At 40.1% G+C, this 21506-nt stretch overlaps 1 protein-coding gene across 9 annotated transcripts in view; it reads left to right on the top strand.

The window, feature by feature from the left end:
• Window positions 1–321: 321 nt before the first annotated feature.
• The window catches only part of NFIA (nuclear factor I A), a 360615-nt gene continuing 339430 nt past the window's right edge, over window positions 322–21506 (top strand). For 2 of the 9 annotated variants that reach the window (XM_073896644.1, XM_073896648.1), the window contains exons 1-2: window positions 5083–5626; window positions 11000–11531. In XM_073896644.1, coding sequence (XP_073752745.1) covers window positions 5600–5626; window positions 11000–11531 — 559 coding nt within the window. In that variant the 5' untranslated portion in view covers window positions 5083–5599. Of the gene's footprint in view, window positions 407–5073; window positions 5627–10999; window positions 11532–21506 lie in introns of those variants that run through there. The other 7 variants (XM_073896645.1, XM_073896647.1, XM_073896646.1 and 4 more) reach the window with 7 other exon arrangements.

The following is a 21506-nucleotide window of genomic DNA, read 5'->3' as shown; positions in this document are numbered from 1 at the left end:
ATTGCGGAAATAAACAAGGGGGTAGGGAGAGGAGAGAGGGACTGCGAATCGATTGCAACTTCTGCAAAGTCTCGTACAATCCAAAGCACACAAGGCAAAACCAGAGAGAATCTGAGAACCAGCCAGCCCGGGTTGGATTGCTATCAAAAGAGGAGAGAGAGACAGTGAGAGAGGCAGAGAGCGCGCATTGCAATTGCAAAAGCCTTCTGATTTGGAGTTAAAAAAAAAAAAAAATCTCCAAGAAGCCTGCAATTGGCCAACAGCTTTAAAAAAAAATCTCTTCCGGGTTTTCAACGGTTCCAAGTTTATTTAGATTTTTTTTTAATGCCAAAAAAGGGGGACAACAAATGAAGCAATTCGTCTGAACATTTTAAAGTTTCTCACGTACTCTTTTTACATTGCAATGGTACGTGGTACATCTTAAACTTTCTATTTTGCGTTTATACGATGTGTGTTTTATAAACAATAATGGTAGAATGATTTTGTTTAAATGGCTAGGACTTTAAAATTTCTCTGGCTTGCATATGCATTTAAGTGATTGCTGGGTGAATGTCTATTGTGATGGTTTTGTTTTAAAGACGTAGCTTTGTGGATGGTTTTTGGTTTTTTGTTTTTGCTATGTGCATCAGAGACCGGGTTTCCTTTTTTCTTTCCCCGAGATTTGAAAAAATTGCTGAGCTTGACAGATTTTTTTCCTCCTAGCGCTTGCTCGGTTCCAGAAAGGGGGGAAAAAATCCTGTACGTGCTCTCTTCTGTAAAAAGACGTCTGGCCTCAGCAGTCAACCTAACTCGAAAAGAAATGTCTGGACCCGGAGAATAATTGACGATTCGATCCTCTAATCAATGGGACAACATGGGAGATTGACAAAAGCTTTATCCAATCATGAGGAGGCTTGGGTGTACAATGGTTCTCAGTAGCCAGAGGGGGCGGGGCAGAAAAAGATCTGAAGTTCTCTGCGGCTCTGAAGGGGATGGTGTGGTTCAAGCTGTCAAAGCTACAAGCTCTTCCGGATTTAGCAAGCACAATAGGAAAGAGTTTTTGAGTTTAAGAAAAAAAAAAAAAAACCTGGGGAATTTTTGCATGAATTGTAATGCCTTCTTAATTGCCTTTCAGAAAAAGTTAGAAAAATTCTTCTAGAGAAATATTAACTTTGCATTAATTATTATATTTTAAATTCAGGGACACTGTTAACTTGTGGAATGGGAGGTTCAACTTTTAAAAATGCATGGCTTAAAAACTTGCCTGAACTACAGGACGGTATTGAGCTTTGGGAAGTAACATACTGAATATGCAGCATTGCAGAACTTCCCTGGTTATCTTCGAAGCTTTGACTTTTCAAGTACTTTGAAGGAATAGGCATGCCTCTCTTCTTGAGCTCTAAACAAGAATTTTAAGGGAGAGAGAATGTCTCACAGGTGGACTGACAGCTATTTTATATATTTGATAGGAAGAGGGGGAGAAAGAGAGTGTTTTGTCTCCACTTTTCTTGAATTCTGCTCTTTAAATATATGGTCAGTAGCAAATAGGATATTAAAACTGGCCACGTTCACATTTGTTCTTGTTACCACAACAACCCCTGTAGAGGGTGTGTGTGGAAGATTGCTGACTTGCTAACTCTTAGTTGGAGTCTGGCCTCTTGGACAAGTCTTTGATACCAATCCAGTGGAAACCAACTGCAGTAGCTTGTCTTGGAGACAGTAACTGGCAACCTCTGACTAAAGCACATCCATCTCTTCCTTCCCTCTGAGCATTGTAGACACCTAATTCTGTTGGGAAGTGAATGGAATATAGTATGGGCTCTTTCCCATCTTTGGATTAAATTCCCATCGAGCTATTTCCCAGGGCTTTAGGCCTTCTAATCAAATCTGGTTTGGAAATTTGACATTAAAATCCACTTGGACGCTCAGTTCAGCGACATTATTCAATTTAGTATTATATGCATCTAAGAAAAATCTGCACACAAGTGACCAGTAGGTCAAAAAACTAGAGAAAAAGATTGGAAAATGCTAGTGATAAAGTTAGGCTTGGTAAGAACTACAGAGTTAATGGCATTGTCACTTATGAACCCCAATTTTATCTTCACTGCTTTGGGCATTAAAATCTAAATCATATTAATAAGATCTTCCTATCAAGTAACCTCCAAAATGAGAGGTATTTGAGCTGTACATATAAGTGAAACCTTATTGACGTAATTTATATATCTAAGAGGATTTCACTAAAGCTGGCAAGGTAACATTTCTGCAAATAAAACACAGTAAATGCAAGGCTGGGCTCTGTGCCAGGAAGAATATGGATAGCAGAGAGCATGACAGGAGCCTCCTTTGCGCAAAGACAATCCCATTTCAAGGCAGCCTCCTAGCACTTGCAAAATAAATGATTGGAGCGGTTATTTCCAATAAGGGGTTTATCCTTCCTAACAATGGGTCATTTATATGATTGCAGTAAACTAGTTTTTTGTACTTCACCTGTTTCCTACAACTGTTCTACTATCCTTTCTTCCTTCTCTCCTCCTTCCACGCCTGCTCTCTCTCAAGTGTCTTAGTGTCTTTGTGAACTCTGGACAAGGATTTACTTTTGCAACTTGGGAAGAGGGGAAAGAGTTGGAAATGTTTTTTACCCCCAGACTGCCCTTTGAGGAACATCTGTTTCTTTGTGTGTGTGTTTAAATTTATGCCTGTTGGAGAGAAAGTTACCAGAAGCCTTTCTGTAACTGTAACTCTTCTACTGTATTTTTCTCAGTCTTGTTTCCAAAGGCTGTAGTTGGAACTGTGCTTTGTGGTGTTTCCCCCGCCTCCCCCCCACCCCATCCCGCGGGGGAGGGAGCGGGAGCTGGCGGAGATAGGAGAGAAAGCAGGAGCGGATGTGAAGGGCTTTGGTGCTGAACTTGGATCCAGCCCTTGCCTAGAGGGCGCAAACAATCGTCCCATATCCAAAAGTCTTACGAAGGGCGCCAAAAGTTACTTAAGATAATATTGCTAACCGCAGAAAGCTGGAAATCGCGGGCACATTCACTGCTGCAACAAAAGAAGTTTTTAAACTAGAAATATCAGCATTAAATTACTTTTCCCTATTTTTAAAAAACCAGGGCGATGTGCCAGTCCTTTATAAAAAAAAAAATCCTTTTCTTTTTCTTGAGATTCAGTTAAAAGTAAGAATCTTTCTTGTTTTGGAAAGAGGCAAATGTGAAGTCTATCTTTTAATACAGCAAAAGAAAGATTTTAATCTGCTCTGGAAGAGAGCTTCCCAAGAGTACACACGGAACAATAACTTCTCACTGTGCCTCAGTTACATGTTGGGACCGTCAGCCAGAAACTTCTATCGAGGAAACTTGGAGCGAGTTGAAATTATAGATCCCAGCAAAGGTTTTCATGGCCAGGGAAGTTGTCTCTGTAACTCGGCTTAACTTTTAGGACATTTCTCTTCTACTGAAATTGAAGAGGAACCAAGGAAAAGCAGTTGTTTAGTTGGGGAAAATGGGACTCTCTCATTAAAGATTTAAGTCATTACCTCCCCTCGCCCCTTAATAAATAATTTGAGAGATTTCCAAGGATATTTAGGAGCAGGGTGTGTGAAGATGGTCTCGAGCATTCAGAAATTATTTTAGCCATAAAGTAACTGGAGAACAAGCATAAAATGATGTTAGACAGATGCAGAATATTTCAGAGGATTGTATTTTGCTTTCTCCAGTAACATTTTTCTTGCCCCTTACTTAAAAGGGGGGGGAGGTTGCGGTGGAGGAGCGTAGTCTGAATGAGAGTGGCCTTAGCAGGTCACCTCACACTCACAGTACAGAGTGGGCATTGGTCACCTCACACTCACAGTACAGAGCGGGCATTCCTACGGGAGTTTCCTCTATTCTGAGGCTCTCTGGCTATGTAACCTCTCCCAAGGTGCAGATTCCCCTGTCTGTGTGCCAGTGCCTCTCACCCTGGTCTTTCCTTTTGGAATTTTGAGAAGGATTCGCAAGTGCAGCAGGCTGCAAACTAGAGTTAGAAAGAGGAGGAGGAAGAGATGGGCTAGGGGTCAGGAGGAAGAAGAGTTTTTTGTTTGTTTGTTTGTTTTTTCCATCAGGGAGGAAAGCCTGGAGAAAAAAAATATGAGGTTAAAAAAACTGGAAAAGCAGGCTTATTGGCAACTTGCCAAACCCTAAAAACCACCCCCCTTCTCTGCCAAAACAATACTTTAGCAAACCTAAAATAATTGCAGGAAGCTCTTTTCCATTTTAAGAACGGTTACCTGGGGGAGGAAAAAAGAGGGGATTCTTAAAAGGCACCCTTCCAGAGGTGTCCCAGGAACAGGGACGGTAATGAGAGCCTGTGTCCAGTTTTGGGCACGCGTTTGTGGACCAGAATATCTCTCTTCCCTTAGGGGACATCCCTTTCACATTTTTTTTTTCCTCCTAAAAAGAAAAAGATGTCACAGCTAAACCACTGTTTCTAAACGTGATAGAACTTTTTCTATGGCGTCTGTGTTCAGACCCACTAGTTTCACAGTCCTGGGAGGGAGAACGCTCATTAATCTCCGCCTCCTTTTCTCCAGACACCCCCCCCCCCCCCCAAATCCGGTGACTCTTCTGTGTGAAATTATTCCCCACCACCCCCGCTTCTGAATGCCATAGGACTGAAGCTGCACAAAGTTTGGAGGATTTTGTGCATAATTACCTCTACCGACGATCTATTCCCACAGAAAGCTCCGTTGGAGAGATTACAATGCTTTGAGCCGTACCGCATTTCAGAGGGGAAAAAAAAAAAGTTACCTAGGAGGTCTGATTTTTAAAAATTTGCATACATGCAAATTTGCCCTCCGGCCTTCTCCTCGGTTTTCTACGTGCCCACCCAGTGAACCGGGAGCGCAGGGCAACCTGGCAAAGTTGCCCAAGTCCTCCACCGAGGTCCGCGAAGGTCTGCGGCGGGGCTTGGGGGATGGGGATGAGGAAAAGTAGTTTTGTTTGCTTAAGCACATCCTGTGGCAGCCTATAGCTGCCCGGGAGTACAGACTGTAACTGCTCCTCACTGCGTTACCCAGTAATGCGCTGAGCGGGGAAGCGGGGGCGGGGGGGGGGCAGAGGGAGCGAGAGAGCCTGCGAGCGAGGGAGCGAGAGAGGGAGCGAGCGAGCGAGCGAGCGCGAGCGGCCGCGGAGGCTCGGGACCCGGCTGGCCGCGCGGCGCCGCAGCCGCCCCCTCCCCCACGCACCCCCCCCCCCGCGGCGGCGCGAGCGGGCGGCGGCTGTGCGGTGCGGTGCAGAGCGGAGGCGGAGGCGGGCGCGCGGGCAGCTCGCGGGCACCCGGCCGGGCGGGCGCGGGAGCGGGAAAGGGTGCGCTATGCCTTTAACGCCCGCGTACAGTAGACATGTATAGTGGAGTGTAGGGAAACTCTAGGCGGGGTTAAAGTTCAGCTCATGGAGCGGCAATCGCGCTGGCTGGCTGGCTGCAGTTGAGCCGAGTTGGAAATGTGAACGCAAGAAGCAGGCTTGATTTTTTTTCTCCCCCCTTCTCTCTCTCTCTTCCTCTCTCCCTCTTTCTCCTTTCTCACCCGCACTCACGCACACCTCCAAACCGCACACCCAGACGCACACGCACACCCCACCGCCCGGCAGTTATGTATTCTCCGCTCTGTCTCACCCAGGTAAGCAGCTGTTTGGATGCGGCGGGGTGGGGTGGGGGGGCCGGGGTTGCGGGGGCAGACCTGGGGCTGGGCGCGGGGTACCGGGGACCGTCGCGCCGGCCGGGCCCGGGGCATGTGTCTTGGTGTATGCCCGTGTCTGCGCGTGTTTCTGTGTGTGTGTGTTTGTGTGTGTGAGCGTGTGCTCGTGGGGGGGGGGAGAAATACAGCTTTAAGAAAGTAACTTTGTTTCCATGCGGGTGCATTCCTCTTGCACGGCCATTTGTGTGGGCACATGGCTAATGGCGCCCTCTTATTAATGCGTTAATTAATATCGGGGCGATTGACTGCGGAACGGCGGTGTTTTCGGACGCCCCGCACGTGTTTCGGCGGGGTTGCAGCCCATGACACGCTGAAATCTGGACTCAGCGTTTCTGCAGCCGGCAGGCCGGTTTCTGTAGTTCCGCCGCTCCCGGGGAGGGGGCCGCCGACGGAGCCCACCGCACACCCCGCATGCCCGGGGCAACTGAAACCTCCGGGTGCGGGAGAACTCGCGACCCTGCTCCCACGGCCCGCGCGCGGAGCCCGCGCCGAGGCAGCCTCCCCAAACTCTTACTTTTGTTTATTGTTTGTCAGCCTTTGGGGTCCGGCCGCGGGAGGGACGCGGGCCGGCGTCCGGAGCCGGGCCGGGACAGCGCCCCTCGGACGCGGGCGGGCGGCGGCGAGCCGACCCCCGGGCTCGGCGGAGCGGGGCTGCGTGGACGCGCGTCCCCCAGCGCCGGCCGGGTGGAGCCTGCGTCCTCGACGCTCGTCGCCCGCTCGCTTTCCCGAGTGAAAGTTTCGCTGTCGGGACGAGCCCACGCTGCGCAGGGCGGCGAGCGGCGGAGGCCGCGGGCCGCGGGCCGGGGAGCGTCGGGCGGAGTTGGGCTCCGGGCCGCGAGCCCGAGCAGCAACCCGGGCCGGACGCGGCTCCCCCCGCCGCCCGCCGCCGCCGCCGCCCGCCGCCGCCGCCGCCGCCGCCGCCGCGCGACTCGGGCAGCTCCGCGCGCAGGACGGGGGCAACTTTTCTCCGACTCTACTCGGAGCGTGGGTCTCTCTCGCCCTCCGCCCCTCCTTCCCGTGCCCTCCCTTTCCATCCCTCTCTTGTCTGCACCACCCCTAGGCAAAATATTGCTATTTCACGGCTCCAAATCTGGTCCCTTTTGAATATATTATTTATTTTCTTTGACTAAAAGGCATGAAGTCAAAGTGCTTTTGCGCTAAAAAATTTTTCAAAAAAAGTGTGAGCTTTCATACTGCTTTGGTACATTGCAATCTGACCATTAATCACCTACATGAAGTTGTATGCTTCATATAAAATGTTTATTTACCACTCCCTTAAAAAACCTGCCACCACTTATTGCTTTCATTTAGCAGGAGGTAACGGTTTAGCCGGAATACTTTATGGGTGGTTAAAAAGTATCAATAATTTTTTTTCTGTCCTCTCTAGATTCTGGTTTTATTTCTCACATGACAGCCTTTCTTATTGCAATATCTAACAGGAATAATACTGGCTATTTGATCTCAGCAGACTCTTAAATGCATCTTTTATGTTGAAATGGTCTGTTTGGGATTTAGGCCTAGCATTAGTAATGGATAGCAGTTGCTTTTAGTTATTGTAAAAGTTTTTTATTTTTCCCTAACAAACTTCCAAAGTTCCTATTTTAGTAACTTGTGGAAGTATGGAATGAAACTTTTCCAACCACTTCTGGCAAGGTTCACAATTGCATATGGATAAGATGCAAAGTGTAAGAGAATTTGAATGAGTTATGACTACAGTTGAAATGCTGAGATTCAAAGGCTGAAGTTCTTTCTGGCAAAAGTTTGCAGCACAGAGAACTTGTAGACAATACCAGGGTGCTGCAATAGTGGGGCATGACCTTAGCAGACACAAGAGTGTCTTCAAGTGAGCTCTTGAAAGATGAATTTATATTTTGGGTTGGTGCATGTATGAGGATACCTGTGTATCCATACAGGCCCAGGGCATAGTCAGGTACTTGACAAAGCTGGATTCTCTTGGCTCAGGAGCTATTATCACATTAAGAAAGTTCTGTTGTTTTTTTTTTTTAAACATATTTGGCAGTGTGATTGATACACCTCTAGGCCTTCTTCTGGAAACACCAGTAAAAAGAAACAGTCTAACAGTTTGTGAAGAAATTGTACACTAAATAATGAGAGCCATATATTTTGAGTTCTTCCTTTAAAAGCTGATTTACAATTTTATTTAACTTGCTGGAATACTTATAAAGCTTTAGAGCTAGTTTTAGAAAGAAAAACTTAGGTAGCTTATTGGTCATTAAAGAAAGTCCAGTAAGCACAGTAATAGAAATACTCTAAATGAAAGAATAAACTCCATCTACATGTGTGCAATTTTTAAAACTTTATCAGGAAAATGCCAGACATCTTCTTTTCGTCCATACAAGCGTATCATAACCAAATCATTTACCTGGCCATAGAATGATAACCCAGTAGAAATTTATAGGTGAACCTTTGAAAGTAGTTCCAGCAATATCAGCGTTCAGTGGTTCTTAAACTTGGCTTACTTACAAACAGATCAACATTTAAGAAGCTGATTCAAAGTCATACCGCTTTTGAAACAGGTTTTCAGGTTTGTTTTCATTGGTGGCCTATAACTTACACACTGAGTACACATGTAAAATATTCTTTATTATCTCCTGAATATTTTGAAATATTACATAGCTTATGGCAGTATGTGCAGCAACATGATTTATAGAGGCTTACTATTTTTTTAGAATTAATTTATGCTGGGCCTTGACATTTCCTACAAGTTAATGATATTCTTTACTTTTGATGATCTGGAGTATTATTTCTAATTGTGAGTTGAGAAAGATGACTAGCTCTTTAATAGTACATGTGAGTAAAGTTATACAAAATATTGTGCACTTTTATTGGCACATTCTTGAAACCTTTGGGGAGTAATAAGTTGTAAATACTTTTGATGCAAAATTGGGGACTTAGATTATTCTTAATGATTAGTTGACACAGTTGGCCTCATTTGAGGGTTTTTATGATGAGATATATAGGCATTTGGTTGGCAGGTAAACAAAATCCTCTTGAACACGAATGAACGCAGTTCGCAGTTCTGTGAGAGGCATACTAGGAGTCTCTTCAAACACTAAATGCCCTGTTAGAATGTTTTTTAAAAAATGTTTATTCATATCAATGAAGCTTTTGAATAAGGTAACATTTTAACATAAATGTGAATTGTTTAGAACTTAGTTGTTCTTCACTTTATAAAATGGGCCTGAGATTTTAAAATGAAATCTTCTTTTTGGTGAAGACTCACTTTGTAGTTAAGGTAGACTACAGGAGTTCTTAATACTACAGAGCCTTGGTCCCTAGCATGTCCTGTGTATATAAGAAAATCAGTCAATTGAAGGACTGTTTCAAACCCCAATTTTATGTATTTTAGAGCATTTCAAGGATGAGCTCAGAATTTAGTAACGTTTAAATGCTTTGCGGTTTGGCGTATACCTTATTAGATAAACTGTGACTTGAAAAAGCCCCCCCTCCCACCACCACCATTTCTCTTTTTAAAGTATGGCAATAAGAAAGATTCTTAAACATCAGAAATTTAAAATGTTTATGGTAAAGAATAATATAATTCTTGTATTTTTTTCTGTTCCCTCTCCACTTGAAGAATGCACACGTTATAAAAACTGACTTCTCTTTTGGATTTTTATTGAAAAAGAGCAGTTTTCAAAGCTAAATTTGAAATGCAGAGGCTAAAATTTGTTCAGAGAGAAAAAAGATAAATGTCAATTGTTGAAGTGATTTATGTATTACATTAATATGTACTTTAAAAAATAGTCATATGTAGTGTTTAGATGATTGATAATTTATAATATTTTAACAGACCTGATAAAATATTTTTCCAATTTTAACCACTCAGTTAACATTTGAACATTTGAAAATTTAATAATTTCTTTACAGTAATAATATTTTGGATATTGCAGTTACTTGTGCCTCCAAAGTATACATTTAGATGGATATTACAAACCGAAAAAGAATGCATTTTATAATATTTGTCTGTCCTACACGCTTTTTAAAAAAAAAAAAGTCATCAAGCATCCTTTTGGTTTTCTTATCCTCATTTATTTGAAAGTAAATAATTTATCTTTTGGGGTTTTGTGCGGCAGAGAGAAGTTATGTAAGATTAGTGTGGGTTGGTTAATCAAAAGTTAAATGTACTCAGAAAGCTTTGTGGAGGTTACTGTTTAATTTTTCTTTGATTTTATATTTATATTTCCTAAGAAAGTTTCAAGTAAAAGAATCAAGCATTTTCATAAGACACTAAGAAAAATGTAAATGTTTTAAATTGAATTTTATTTTCAAATTACTTGAATCTTAAGAGGTAACCGTGAGGGTTTTCCTGGAGTCTCGTAAACATTAAATGTACCAGGTTCTCTCTTTCCTTGTGAGAAAAAGCCTGAAATATTAATTTCAAAAGTTAAATATTCTCTTTTTTAAGGATGATTATTACCGAAGGCATTTCACAAAATTAACTGTTATTTAGTTGCAACCCTCTTGTCCCAATGACGCATTCTATTTACTATCTGGCATGTATGCTTTTCTTTGTTTTTTTTCCCCCTTTTTTCTTTTTGTTTCATTCCCACAGTATCAGCAAGTATGTCTTGGAAGTAGATCTTTTATTTCAGCCTGAAGAATATCAAATTCATCTTTTGCATATGCCAGATTTTTCTAAGTTTTTGACTAAAAAAATTATATGCAACTGTAATCCTGAAGAAGGAATTAAGATGTTACCAAAATGCCTAAGACACAGATTAGCGTCTCCATGCAGTATTTTTAGAGGGAAAGTCTTTGTTTTCATTGATCGTGGAGATGATTTTTTGCTCCTAGACTTCCATAAACATTGACTGGCATCTCGATGTTTAGGATTTGCCAATCTGGCGGCCGAGCCCTGGGTGCACTACAAGTAGTGAGGTCAAGGCTGCAGCAGAATTAGATGTGTCTTTCTTGAAGTAGGGTTAAGATCATATATTGTTGGAAGCATTTCAATACATTTCACTTACTGTCTAAAGGACTTGGGACCTAAGCTTGGCAGTAGATCCCGGTGCACTTTGGTGAACATACCAACACATTTTAAAATTTTTAGCCATTTCTTCTTTGAGACTGAGACATGATACTGACAGTTTTCTCCCGCCCCCCCCCCCAGACTTCCCATAGGCATCCTCTGTGTAATTTGGGTACTGTAATGCTTGAGTCAGCTTGCAAGGGAAATAAGTATTGTTTTTTTTTTTTTTAAGTGACCATCTGAAGAAAAGTTGTTTCCTTTTGTTTTCTTGATAGTTATAGTTTTGTTGTTCATTTCTCCAGGATGAATTTCATCCTTTCATTGAAGCACTTCTGCCCCACGTCCGAGCCTTTGCCTACACATGGTTCAACCTGCAGGCCCGAAAACGAAAATACTTCAAAAAACATGAAAAGCGTATGTCAAAAGAAGAAGAGAGAGCCGTGAAGGATGAGTTGCTAAGCGAAAAACCAGAGGTCAAGCAGAAGTGGGCATCTCGACTTCTGGCCAAGTTAAGGAAAGATATCCGACCTGAGTACCGAGAGGATTTTGTTCTTACAGTTACGGGGAAAAAGCCTCCATGTTGTGTTCTTTCCAACCCAGACCAGAAAGGCAAGATGCGAAGAATTGACTGCCTTCGCCAGGCAGATAAAGTCTGGAGGTTGGACCTTGTTATGGTGATTTTATTTAAAGGTATTCCGCTCGAAAGTACTGATGGTGAGCGCCTTGTAAAGTCCCCACAGTGCTCGAATCCAGGGCTCTGTGTGCAGCCCCATCACATAGGGGTTTCTGTTAAGGAACTCGATTTATATTTGGCATACTTTGTGCATGCAGCAGGTAAGTGCGATGGTGAGAAGTGGTTCCACTTTCTCGTGTGTTTCTTTTCTGATGACCTCTGTATGTGCGGGGCCATTCCTGAATCCTCTTAAGTTGCAGGCCACAGTGCAGAGAGACAGTGTGCTTTCAAAGGTAAACCCGAGTCAGAACAGCCAGAAGCTGCCCGTGTCCGAGGGCACACCTTCATTTGGGTGGAAAGCGTAGCTTTGAGAGGACTCTCACCAAGTTCAGTTCTTTTGGCAAGTAGTGTTATCAGAGGTGTTGGTAGTTCTGTGATATGTTTAGATCACAGTTTTTGATGATGGGTGAGAGCTGTAATAAAGGGGATATTGTAAATGGCAAGTGATCTCGTTTAAAAAGCATGGAGTTTGGTGGTGAGGCAGTATTTTTAGTTGCTTATCTTCTGGGCGTGTTTTTAACCTACTGGGGCCTCTCGAACCCCCTGCTAATTAAGAAGAGGTGGTAAGAGTACTACCAAATTGCTGATCATTTATGAAGGAAAAAGAATCACATGAATACGCAAACTTAGTAGCTTTGTATTTAGGAATTTGTCGTGTTGTCTAGGATAGCTGAGCGAGAAACAAACCAACTCTTTAAGTAATTGATGGTAAGGTTAATCTTAAAAGTAACCAACCTGTGTGGTGCATGAATGCACTGAGAAATCGATATTGATCATGGATTTAGTGAGTTGCTTTGATTGGTGATAAGATTCATTATTGTTTCAAGGCTGTTTTTGAGGCATGTTTTACCTGTGTATATTATAGCATTCAGAGTTAGCATTCAGGCTAAAACTATTGAGCACTGACTAAAAGAATGCATTTTTACTTTGTTTCTTTTGCCTTGTTTTAGACAAAAGGTTCATTGTGTTATGGGAAAGCTCAGGTCTTGTGTAACTTGTTGATTTTTTATATGTACATATCGGCCTTGCTAGATTTTACCTTCATGGCAGTTACTTGAGCCAGATGGAAGAAAAGAAGGTTGTGGAATCCTACCAGTAGGCTGTTTTGGGGTTCATATGTTTATGTATTTTTTTCGCAAAGGAGAAAGGTGTTACCTGTAAAATCAACACTGTACTGTTTTGCAAAATGTTTTTAATTCTAAGAATGTGAACTTTTTTTTAAAAAAAGAAGTCAGCTGATAGCCTGTTCTCTATTATTTTTCTCAATATATGTTTTAGAAAGAGAACTTTTGTTATCCATCTGTCCTTACATAAGAAACTGGAGAAATTAACTTTGCAAGCATGTCACATTATCATTTGCATTCTGTTGGCAGGGGATAGATGAGTATTTTAGAGGATGTGATCTGTAAGTGTTTCAAATATTTGGGTTTTGGAGAATGTATACTTAATTGTAAGGAGTTCCTGTTGCTTTAGCCTGTTCTGTGTAGTGAAATGAAAAGTCAGCACCTCTCAAATGACCTCTAGACAGGAACAAGTATCCCTTTCTTAATCCCCTTTTCACCCTATTGTTACTTTGTTTTCTCTATTGAAAAAGCAGTGTTAAATTTTTGAAAAATTTATTTGCGTATGTAAGTGGAGGTTCTGATAGGGAAAGGCAAGGTGCAAAAAAAATAATAAAATGATGGGTGTTATCAGTGCTTTCAGGGAGGACTCTTTAAGATCTTGTGTTTAATCTTTTCAGTATTTGGAAAAGTAAATAATTTATCAGTTCTAACAAATGCTCTAATTGGACCAAGAGAGAAAAATGTTGGTGCCAACAGGTGGTACACATCCTGGTGTGTGCTTCCTTACAAGGTACCTCAACGGGGAATACCGGTTCCGTTTTTGTCGGTTGTGAGCAGCACGCGTTCTGAGTTTTTGGTAAAAATATTGCCCTTCGAGTTAAAGAGCTGCAGCCTTCCGAGCTAAGGCCATCACGTGTCTTCTCTTTCGTCGCTGACCGTTCTGTCCCTTGCTGTTGCTTCCGATCGTGGAGCTAACACGGGGTTGCTGGTGGTTTCAGTACCCGCAGGATTGTGTTGGTTGAACGACAGGTAGAAGGTTGCTCCGGAGAGCTGGCATCCTTATTGCTTGTGAAAGAGTTACTGACGGCAACATGGATCAGACTGCCTTTCGGTTTGGTTTTCCTGACGTATCCCAGAATGCCTCGGAAGGCCGCTGGCTTTCACAGACTGCCGCAATGGCCGCTGTGTGCTGTGCTCGCGACGGGACGGTTGCAAAAGCAAATAGTAGGGGCCTTTTGTCCGAGAATACTTCAAATTTGATTTCAGAGATCTAGAGACCTGTTACTTGTGGAAGGGAAGCTAGTTGCCAATACAAATATGAGGTAGATTGGTCAACTTAAATACAACTGATTTGACAAGCATCTGTTATAATACTGAAGATTTGTAAACACTAAACAATGTTTTTACCTCCTTAAAAGTTTTGAGAACTTGCCAGTATTGGCAGGAGGCAGAGACTCTGAAACGTGCTTCAAGAAACATGCCAAAACCATTGTGGCCTTTTCACCTATGGTGGATTTCCCCCCGCCCCTTTTACAGTGTTGTATTTTTTTTTTTCCCCTCCAAAATGCCGTTTTTCCTTCTAGATAGCCCCCCAAATGAGATTTTTTATTTCCCCTTCTAAAAATGTGTACAATAATTATTGCTTCATGCCTCAGCCTTTTCCTTGCTAGGAGGTTGAAATCTTAGGACACACATGTAAATACTGGAAGCTAGTGCAGAATCAGTCGTTTTTTAAAAGTGCAGGTGATTTATTCTGACTTACTGAGATGCTAAAATACAATACCTAAACTACATTCAAATTTCCCCCCCTCTAAATCCAGTGGCATTAGAACGGTGTGTATTTTGTGGCTGATAAACAGTAACAAGTGTAATGAAATTGGAGTGATTCCATAAGCCTGAGAATTTTGTCTCGTTAAAAGTATAAAAGAGTAAAACCATTTTATGCCCTTAATTTTGTCTTTATTTGAGTCATCCTTCCATAGGTATCATATGACAACTTGAAGATATTACGGAATTGTGGCAAATGGTTTTCTTTGTGGGCGTGTAACAGTAAAGCTAATTTATGACCAGTCTTTACCAGATGATCTGTATCAGAATCTACAATATACCCGGCACGTGGCAAGGTCACAATTTAAGTTGTTAAGGTCATAACCTTAGCCACCAGGCATTTGACCTTTTAGATAAAGTTAACCTTTGTTCATTAGTAGGCACTCAACCGAGAACTTTCTGGAGAGTTTTTTGTTTTTTTTTTAACTGCGTCTGTATAACTTCTGGTAATGTAATCAGATTCTAGAAAGATTCTCAGTTTAGTTAAATTTAGTAAGAGGTTAGACTTAAAAAGAGGTTAGACTTTTTAAGGACTCATCTCTTGGATAGAGGTAAGTTGCTGTATCTACTCCACAGAATGACAGTCACAATTTATTTTTGATAGTTATTACCTGCTGTGAGGTGGAATGAAACTCTGAGGCAGCTGTGTGGAGACATTGAGAAAGTAAAATGAAATAAATAGAATTAAATTTAAATCAACTAAGTAAAGCCCTTGTTAATTTTCTAGCGGTGTCAGGTCCAAAAGTTAAATTGCCATGAGCATCTTCACTTTTTGCAGATGAGGAATTTTCTAAGATTGGAAGTTTTTTTTAGTGGCCTTAAAATTTGCTTTGGAAGACTAATAAATGACCAAAATTTGTCAGGTAATGACTGTCATTGTTAATTAGCCTAGTGGCAGAGTGAACTCAAAGTTAATTGAATTTGTCCTAATGGTAGCATGAGGAGTGTTAGTTGTAAGGTAGAGAGGGATCATTTTTGCACAGTAATGTTTTAGTACAGTAGCTACTGGTTGCTTCCATGCTACCCCTGTTACCATCTTTCCTTAGTTTTGTGGGACCAGGAATGGTAATGGTCCTGCCACTCACCGGAAGAACTGTTGGCGGTGCTTTGGAAGTCTCGTACCTCTTCTGGAAACCTGTACAGCCAGTATTACTGATTACCACATTACTTGAACCATATTGTTCATTTAATTATGCTGTTGTGAATGCTCATTTTCAATTATTTACATCCCGCTAGTTTTGCTCTGATATGCCACGTATTATTCCATTTCAACAAAGAGAGAGATACTCCCATTCAGGTGAATTTTAGTTTTATTTTGGCTTCGTGATTGCCATTCCTTCATATAGTAATAGAGAAAGCCGTGATATGCAGATAGACCAGATGGTCGTGTTGACAGATTGAGAATTCACTTCCTACTGCTTCAGAGCAGGTGTAAGATTAGGAGTGTCTGTGTATGAGCGTGTGTGTGCTTCGTGTGCATGTGTGTGCACATTCAGGCTGCACACAGAGGGCTGTTGAGAGCAGTGCAAATGATTTGTTTTTTAAAAAAGCTGGTACTTTAAAATACAATATAACTATATGCATAAGGTTAGTGCATACAGAATAGTTATTGTAAAAAAATATTAAGTGAAAATGTTAAGTTGTGATAGCTTACAATTTTATGCTGAATGAGTTATGGTAATTTCTTAATTTGGGGGTAACTTACCATGTTAGTTTGCGGCAGTATTGCATATCTAAAATATGTTCAAGATATTTTGTTAGCAGGCGTACATGTGTATGTGTATTTATGCTCGTTTAAGGCTATACATTATGTAATTAAACTTTTTCAGTACGTTAATAAACTCTTTAATAGAAAGTTATGCAATTAGTTCCTGTGATTTATAATAATAAGCCGTATTTAGAAAAAGAATGTGTAAGAGTAACGTACAGTGTTGTTTAAAATTAAAAGAGTGCCACCCTATCTCAAATTCTTACTCCAACCTTAAACTGAACTCAGGGTGGATTTTGTGGCTGACTGATCCATTCTAAATCATTGGTGTATGCACAGTTCTAAAAAATTTCATTTATCTTTTTATTTATCTTTTAATTCTTCAAAGGAAATAGCATTAACAGTCAACAAACTTGAGATAAATATGGCTTTTGTATCCTTGACGGTTTTTGGCTAACTTGAGGGTAGTAACAATATCCTTTATCTAGAATGTAGTAACAGTATCCTTTATCTAGAGTGTAGTGTAGTGAAAAAAAGATGGAAATTCAAAGGCAGAGAGGGTATTGGAATAGGGAGGAAGGGTTGTTCTGGAGTAAACTCATGAACGGAGGTCAGCTCATTTATGGCTAAGAGGTTTGAGTGTTGGTAAGAAATTTCCCAATGCTGCTGGCTTAGATTTGCCTTGTCTTCTTTTCCACCCAGTGATGAATAGCATTAATTTAAACCTATTTAGGGCTAGTGTGGGAGAAACCACAGCCTTTGTTGTGGTCACTGCTGTACACAGTAGGACTGGGTGTTTCACTTGGTTAAGGCCTCAAGCTGCTTCCAGAGGATGCAGAATGGCCTGTCAGTTTTTTAAAACTTGCACAGAAGCAGCAACAATTCTAATTGCTCGCAAATGTTAGTATAGATTATTGAAAGCAATTTTGAGGCTAGAATAGAAGAAGAAACATGAAATACAGATTGAATTCACTGAATGTGCAAAACTCTGGTTTATTACCATTTCAGCAATCATTTCCCTGTTGTTATTTAGAGGTTAGGTCTTGTTTTAAAATACATTATAAACTGTAAATCCTTGGGAGGTGGGGTAAAGGGGAAGGAAGAAGTCAGGTGGAGGAGGAAGAGAATGAATGAACTGGCATGCTTTGTTAAGAGAAACGTAAAACCGTGAATTTAATCGCAAATGGAGATGCTCTTAAAAGTGTTTTGGTTTAAGTAATGACTGTAAAAGGATCTTGAGCAGCAAGATATCAAGTGGAGAATTTTATAATCCATCTCCCCACATTTTTTTTTTTGCATAGTTTGTTTCAGACTAAGAGACTATTTGGGGCTTTTGGAGTTTCTATTAAAATTTTTAGGAAGGAAATGTTTTGCAAAAATTCTTTCTGATCATTTAAGAGTCCAGCCAGTAAGGGATACTGTGGCATACATAAACTTGGAAAAAGGGCTATTGAGATGTTTGCTATTATTACCATTTTGCTTTTTTAAGGTGATAACTTATGGTATCATCAAAATTTTGACGTTGCTTAGGCAACTGTAAGATACAAATTATTGATCCAAACTTTAGCGTCCCTGTGAACTTAACAGAATTCTCCAGTTGCTGCTAAGACAGAAATTACTTTTACCTTCGGTTTTTCCCAAAATATTAGAAAACATTGCTTTCGTGTTTTGTTATGATCATTTCATGGTGCAAAAGTATATTTTCTCTAATGGAATTAGCCCTCCTGTTAATGTTCTAGTTAAATAAACATGGCTTACGAGGCAAAGAAATAAGTCCACAAATGACAAATTGCAGCAACTCCGTAGAGAGGATGCTTTTGCCGTTTTGTTTGTCAAAGAAACCAAGTAAGATAAAATTGAGAGAAAGAAGTTCTTTTTATTTTATGTATTTTGGCGAGCATTGGTCTTCTTTCGTAAGATATTGCTAATCCCAAATGCAGACATGATCAGGATGATCATAATAGCTAGAGATTGAAGTGGAATAATTTTAGTGTTCTTTGAGACCTTTAGACTTATTTCTGTTCATGGCTTTAGCATGCTTTCCTAGTGGTAAATATTTTGGACCTCGATCAATTGAAAGTAGAGAAAGGGAGACGGATGGAAGACAGGAAGGCAGGAAGGCAGATAACTTTTATTGAGTTGTCTATTTTGCGGCAAGCCTTATACTAAGTTTTGCCATACATTGTAGCTTTCTCTCTCTCTCTCTCTCTCTTTTTTCCTCTTTTTCTTTTTTTTTTAAATTCACAGTAATATTGCAAATAAGTAATGCACTCTCCATTTGTACAGATGAAAATAAAGTCTCAGAAGGTCCAAGTGACTGGTGCACAGTAAGATTAAAGCCAGGCCTTCTGATTCCACACCCAGCGCTCTTCACCATACGGTTTAGATCCATTCTGTATCCCTGTCTATGTCCTGTTGTCTGGGGGTTGGATGTCATTTAAATGGTATCACACACCTACCTTGAATCAGAGGGAAAGAAAAAAAGTCAAAATCCTGACCCTTGCCATGGAGATGTTTTACTGTGGAGTCCAGTAAAACAGGCCCAGGATGAGGCCATACTTGGTTAGGGGAGGGAGAAAAGGTTCTTATGCTTTTGTCAGAGTTGGGGTCAAAGATCTGGAGTGACTTGTTCTTTCTTGTTCTTAGAATGTTGAAGTTTGGTGAATAGAAGCATTATTACACAGGTTTAAGAAATGTTTTTTCCTGTTTGTAAGATAGATGAATTGGTTCTAGATGCTTTGGGAAGCCACTGAGAATTAAAGCAAGCATTAGTTTAAAAATCAGAATTGCATGTAATATTTTACTAGGTAAATTTCTGTCCATATTTTCTTATGTGCACAAGAGGTGTATTTCTAACTTCCCTTAATGATTAAATTGAAAAATTTTAAAATTTGCTTTACTCCAAAAAGATCCTTTGATTATGGCCTTGTGTATAATTATTTAAAAGAAAGCAAAAATTGAGTCTTATTAGTTTAAAATTGTTTTTTAATTTAAAAGAGAAAGGAGAAAAATTGAAAATAACAAGGTTTGTCTTAATCTCCTTAAATGTACTGATTTATTGATGGATTTATTTAATGCCCTTATTTTCATTTCTTTACGTTTAGGAAAGATTCGTTCTTAATGACTTCAGTGCAAAAATTCAAAGCCTCATTCAACGTGAATTTTATAACTGTAAATAGAAAAAAAAACAGTAATTATAATTTACACTATATTCATTTATGTATATTAAGTCTTTTAGGGTTTATTTAAAAAATAAGCTGCTGAACTGAACTTATATTGAATAAAATAGAACTGTAGCTTTCTTTTTAAGTTTCTTTTTTAGAAATGCTCATAAATCTAAAATTTGTGGAGTAGCAGTTATGCCAGCAAGGGAAAACTGAAGTATGTAAATAAAAGTGTAAACGGGAAATAAGAGGATTGGAATAAAAAAATAAGACTCATACCCATTGGCCCACACTGCCTACCTTTTGAGGTCTCTGATGAGTATTTATGGTGGTCCAAGTAACCTATGAGTTTCCAAACAGAAATAATTTCCAGAGCAGATATATTCATAAACATACTTTAATGGATATTTTTGAAATGCTCTATAGGTTAAAAACGTGATATGAAAGAAAAGTAACAATAAAACATATTTTAAAAGATGAATACTATTTAAAAATTTCTATGTGTGCCTGTTTAGCATCTGCCATTATCAGGCTGTTGTCTTTGTTGCTATGGTTTGGGTGATTTTATTTCCTTTTGTAATTTTGCCAGCCCATGATTGGGTAGCGCAACATGTTCACGCTGTTGGGGAAGATGTATCTGTGGTGAGTTATATAGCTTGCTCTGAGTGGTAATTTTTGGTATGGAAAGATATTTGTCAGTGGATAATGGGAACTCTGTTGCTACAATATCAATTATCATTTGATTTTTAAAATTAGGGACATACCACTTACTATGGGAAACTCGAGACTATCTCTTCTGTTATGTGTCTGCCTCTTCCCCTATTGAAAGCATTTAGAACTCTGTGTATTTTAATCTTAAAGGGATTATTTAATTTTAAACTCCTACATAAAGTGAATATTCTACATGCAGGATCCCATCATTGTCACTTTCAAATACTCCATTGCCTTTCAAAGGAGCTGACATTACAAGTCCTTAGGTTGACAAATTCTCATCAACTTTTGTGAAAAATTTGGCTGCAGAAGGAGTAAAGTCAAAAGAGGGCCATAGACAGATGGATTTCAGTGTTAAGATGACATCAAGCCCTTCTTCGTGGCATTTTTAAACATTCCAAATGAGTGAGGAATGGAGATGCTTAAAGAGCTCACTATAGAATGAGTAATTAAGATACTATGTATCTGCGTGTAAACCTTCGTGGCATACTATTAAACAGAGCTGTATGGGCTCAGACATAATGGCAGATCAGCAGTGAAAATCATAAACATCTTTTATGCCAAATACAATTCATAAATAATATTAGACACTAAAAATGTTGATAGAAAACAGTGTATACCTGAGAGAATATTTTTAGCATTAAGTAATTAATTGGAAGTTAAAGATGAGTGGGTTACAAACGTTTAAGATCAAGCAAAGATTCTGGGTAAGAATTTGGCAAAAACTGATCTGCATATTTGTATGACCATAGCAAGATTTTTGCATGGATGCATATTATAGAAAAAATTACTAGGTTACTAAAGTCTCTGATTGATTCATTTAGTCGGCTTTTCCTCTCCTTCTTTTAAATAGTAGAGGTTTTCTTTTGGAGAGTAGTTTCAAGTAACTTCTGAGAATGAAGCCTTTGTAACTTGATGCTGTTCAACAGCATAACTATTGTTGTATGTTCCTGTCAGGGAAAGATAGTCATTGCAATACTTTTGTTGTATGGCCTCTTAATATGTGACAAGGACTTTTATTAAGAATTCTTTTTTCTGGGGCGCCTGGGTGGCTAAGTCGTTGAACGTCTGCCTTCGGCTCAGGTCATGATCCCAGGGTCCTGGGATCAAGCCCTGCATCAGGCTCCCTGCTCCGCGGGAAGCCTGCTTCTCCCTCTCCTACTCCCCCTGCTTGTGTTCCCTCTCTCACTGTGTCTCTCTCTGTCAAATAAAAAAAAAAAAAAAAAAGGAAAAATAAAGAATTCTTTTTTCTTTTAAATGTACTTTTGAAAGTCCCTCCTCCTCTCCATCCAGTCAAGAATTACAGTGGTTTTTAATAAGATTCAAATGAGTTTTTATTATTTTCTTGGTCTATTCACTGTATGGACAAAAGTCTTATTTTTAAAAAAAGGTTCTGAAATTCATGTACTTTAGATTTTCTGTAAAATAAAGTAGGAGTAGTAATTAACAGAAAAGTGCCATCTCATCGGGCCCAGGATGTATACAGCTCTTTGGAGAATGAGGATATTACAGCCTGAAATGTTAGGGTTGAAAAACTAATTGTTCTAAAGATATTTGCTCCTCATCTCAGAAAAGATGGCAAACATGCAAAATGGATAAATG

The sequence above is a fragment of the Callorhinus ursinus genome, unplaced genomic scaffold, assembly GCF_003265705.2.
Source record: "Callorhinus ursinus isolate GAN/ISIS: 27379988/994484 unplaced genomic scaffold, GSC_fseal_2.0 scaffold9, whole genome shotgun sequence".
In the NCBI taxonomy this organism is placed as follows: domain Eukaryota; kingdom Metazoa; phylum Chordata; class Mammalia; order Carnivora; family Otariidae; genus Callorhinus; species Callorhinus ursinus.
The sequence above is the reverse complement of the archived record's forward strand: the minus strand, read 5'-3'. Positions and strand labels throughout refer to the sequence as shown.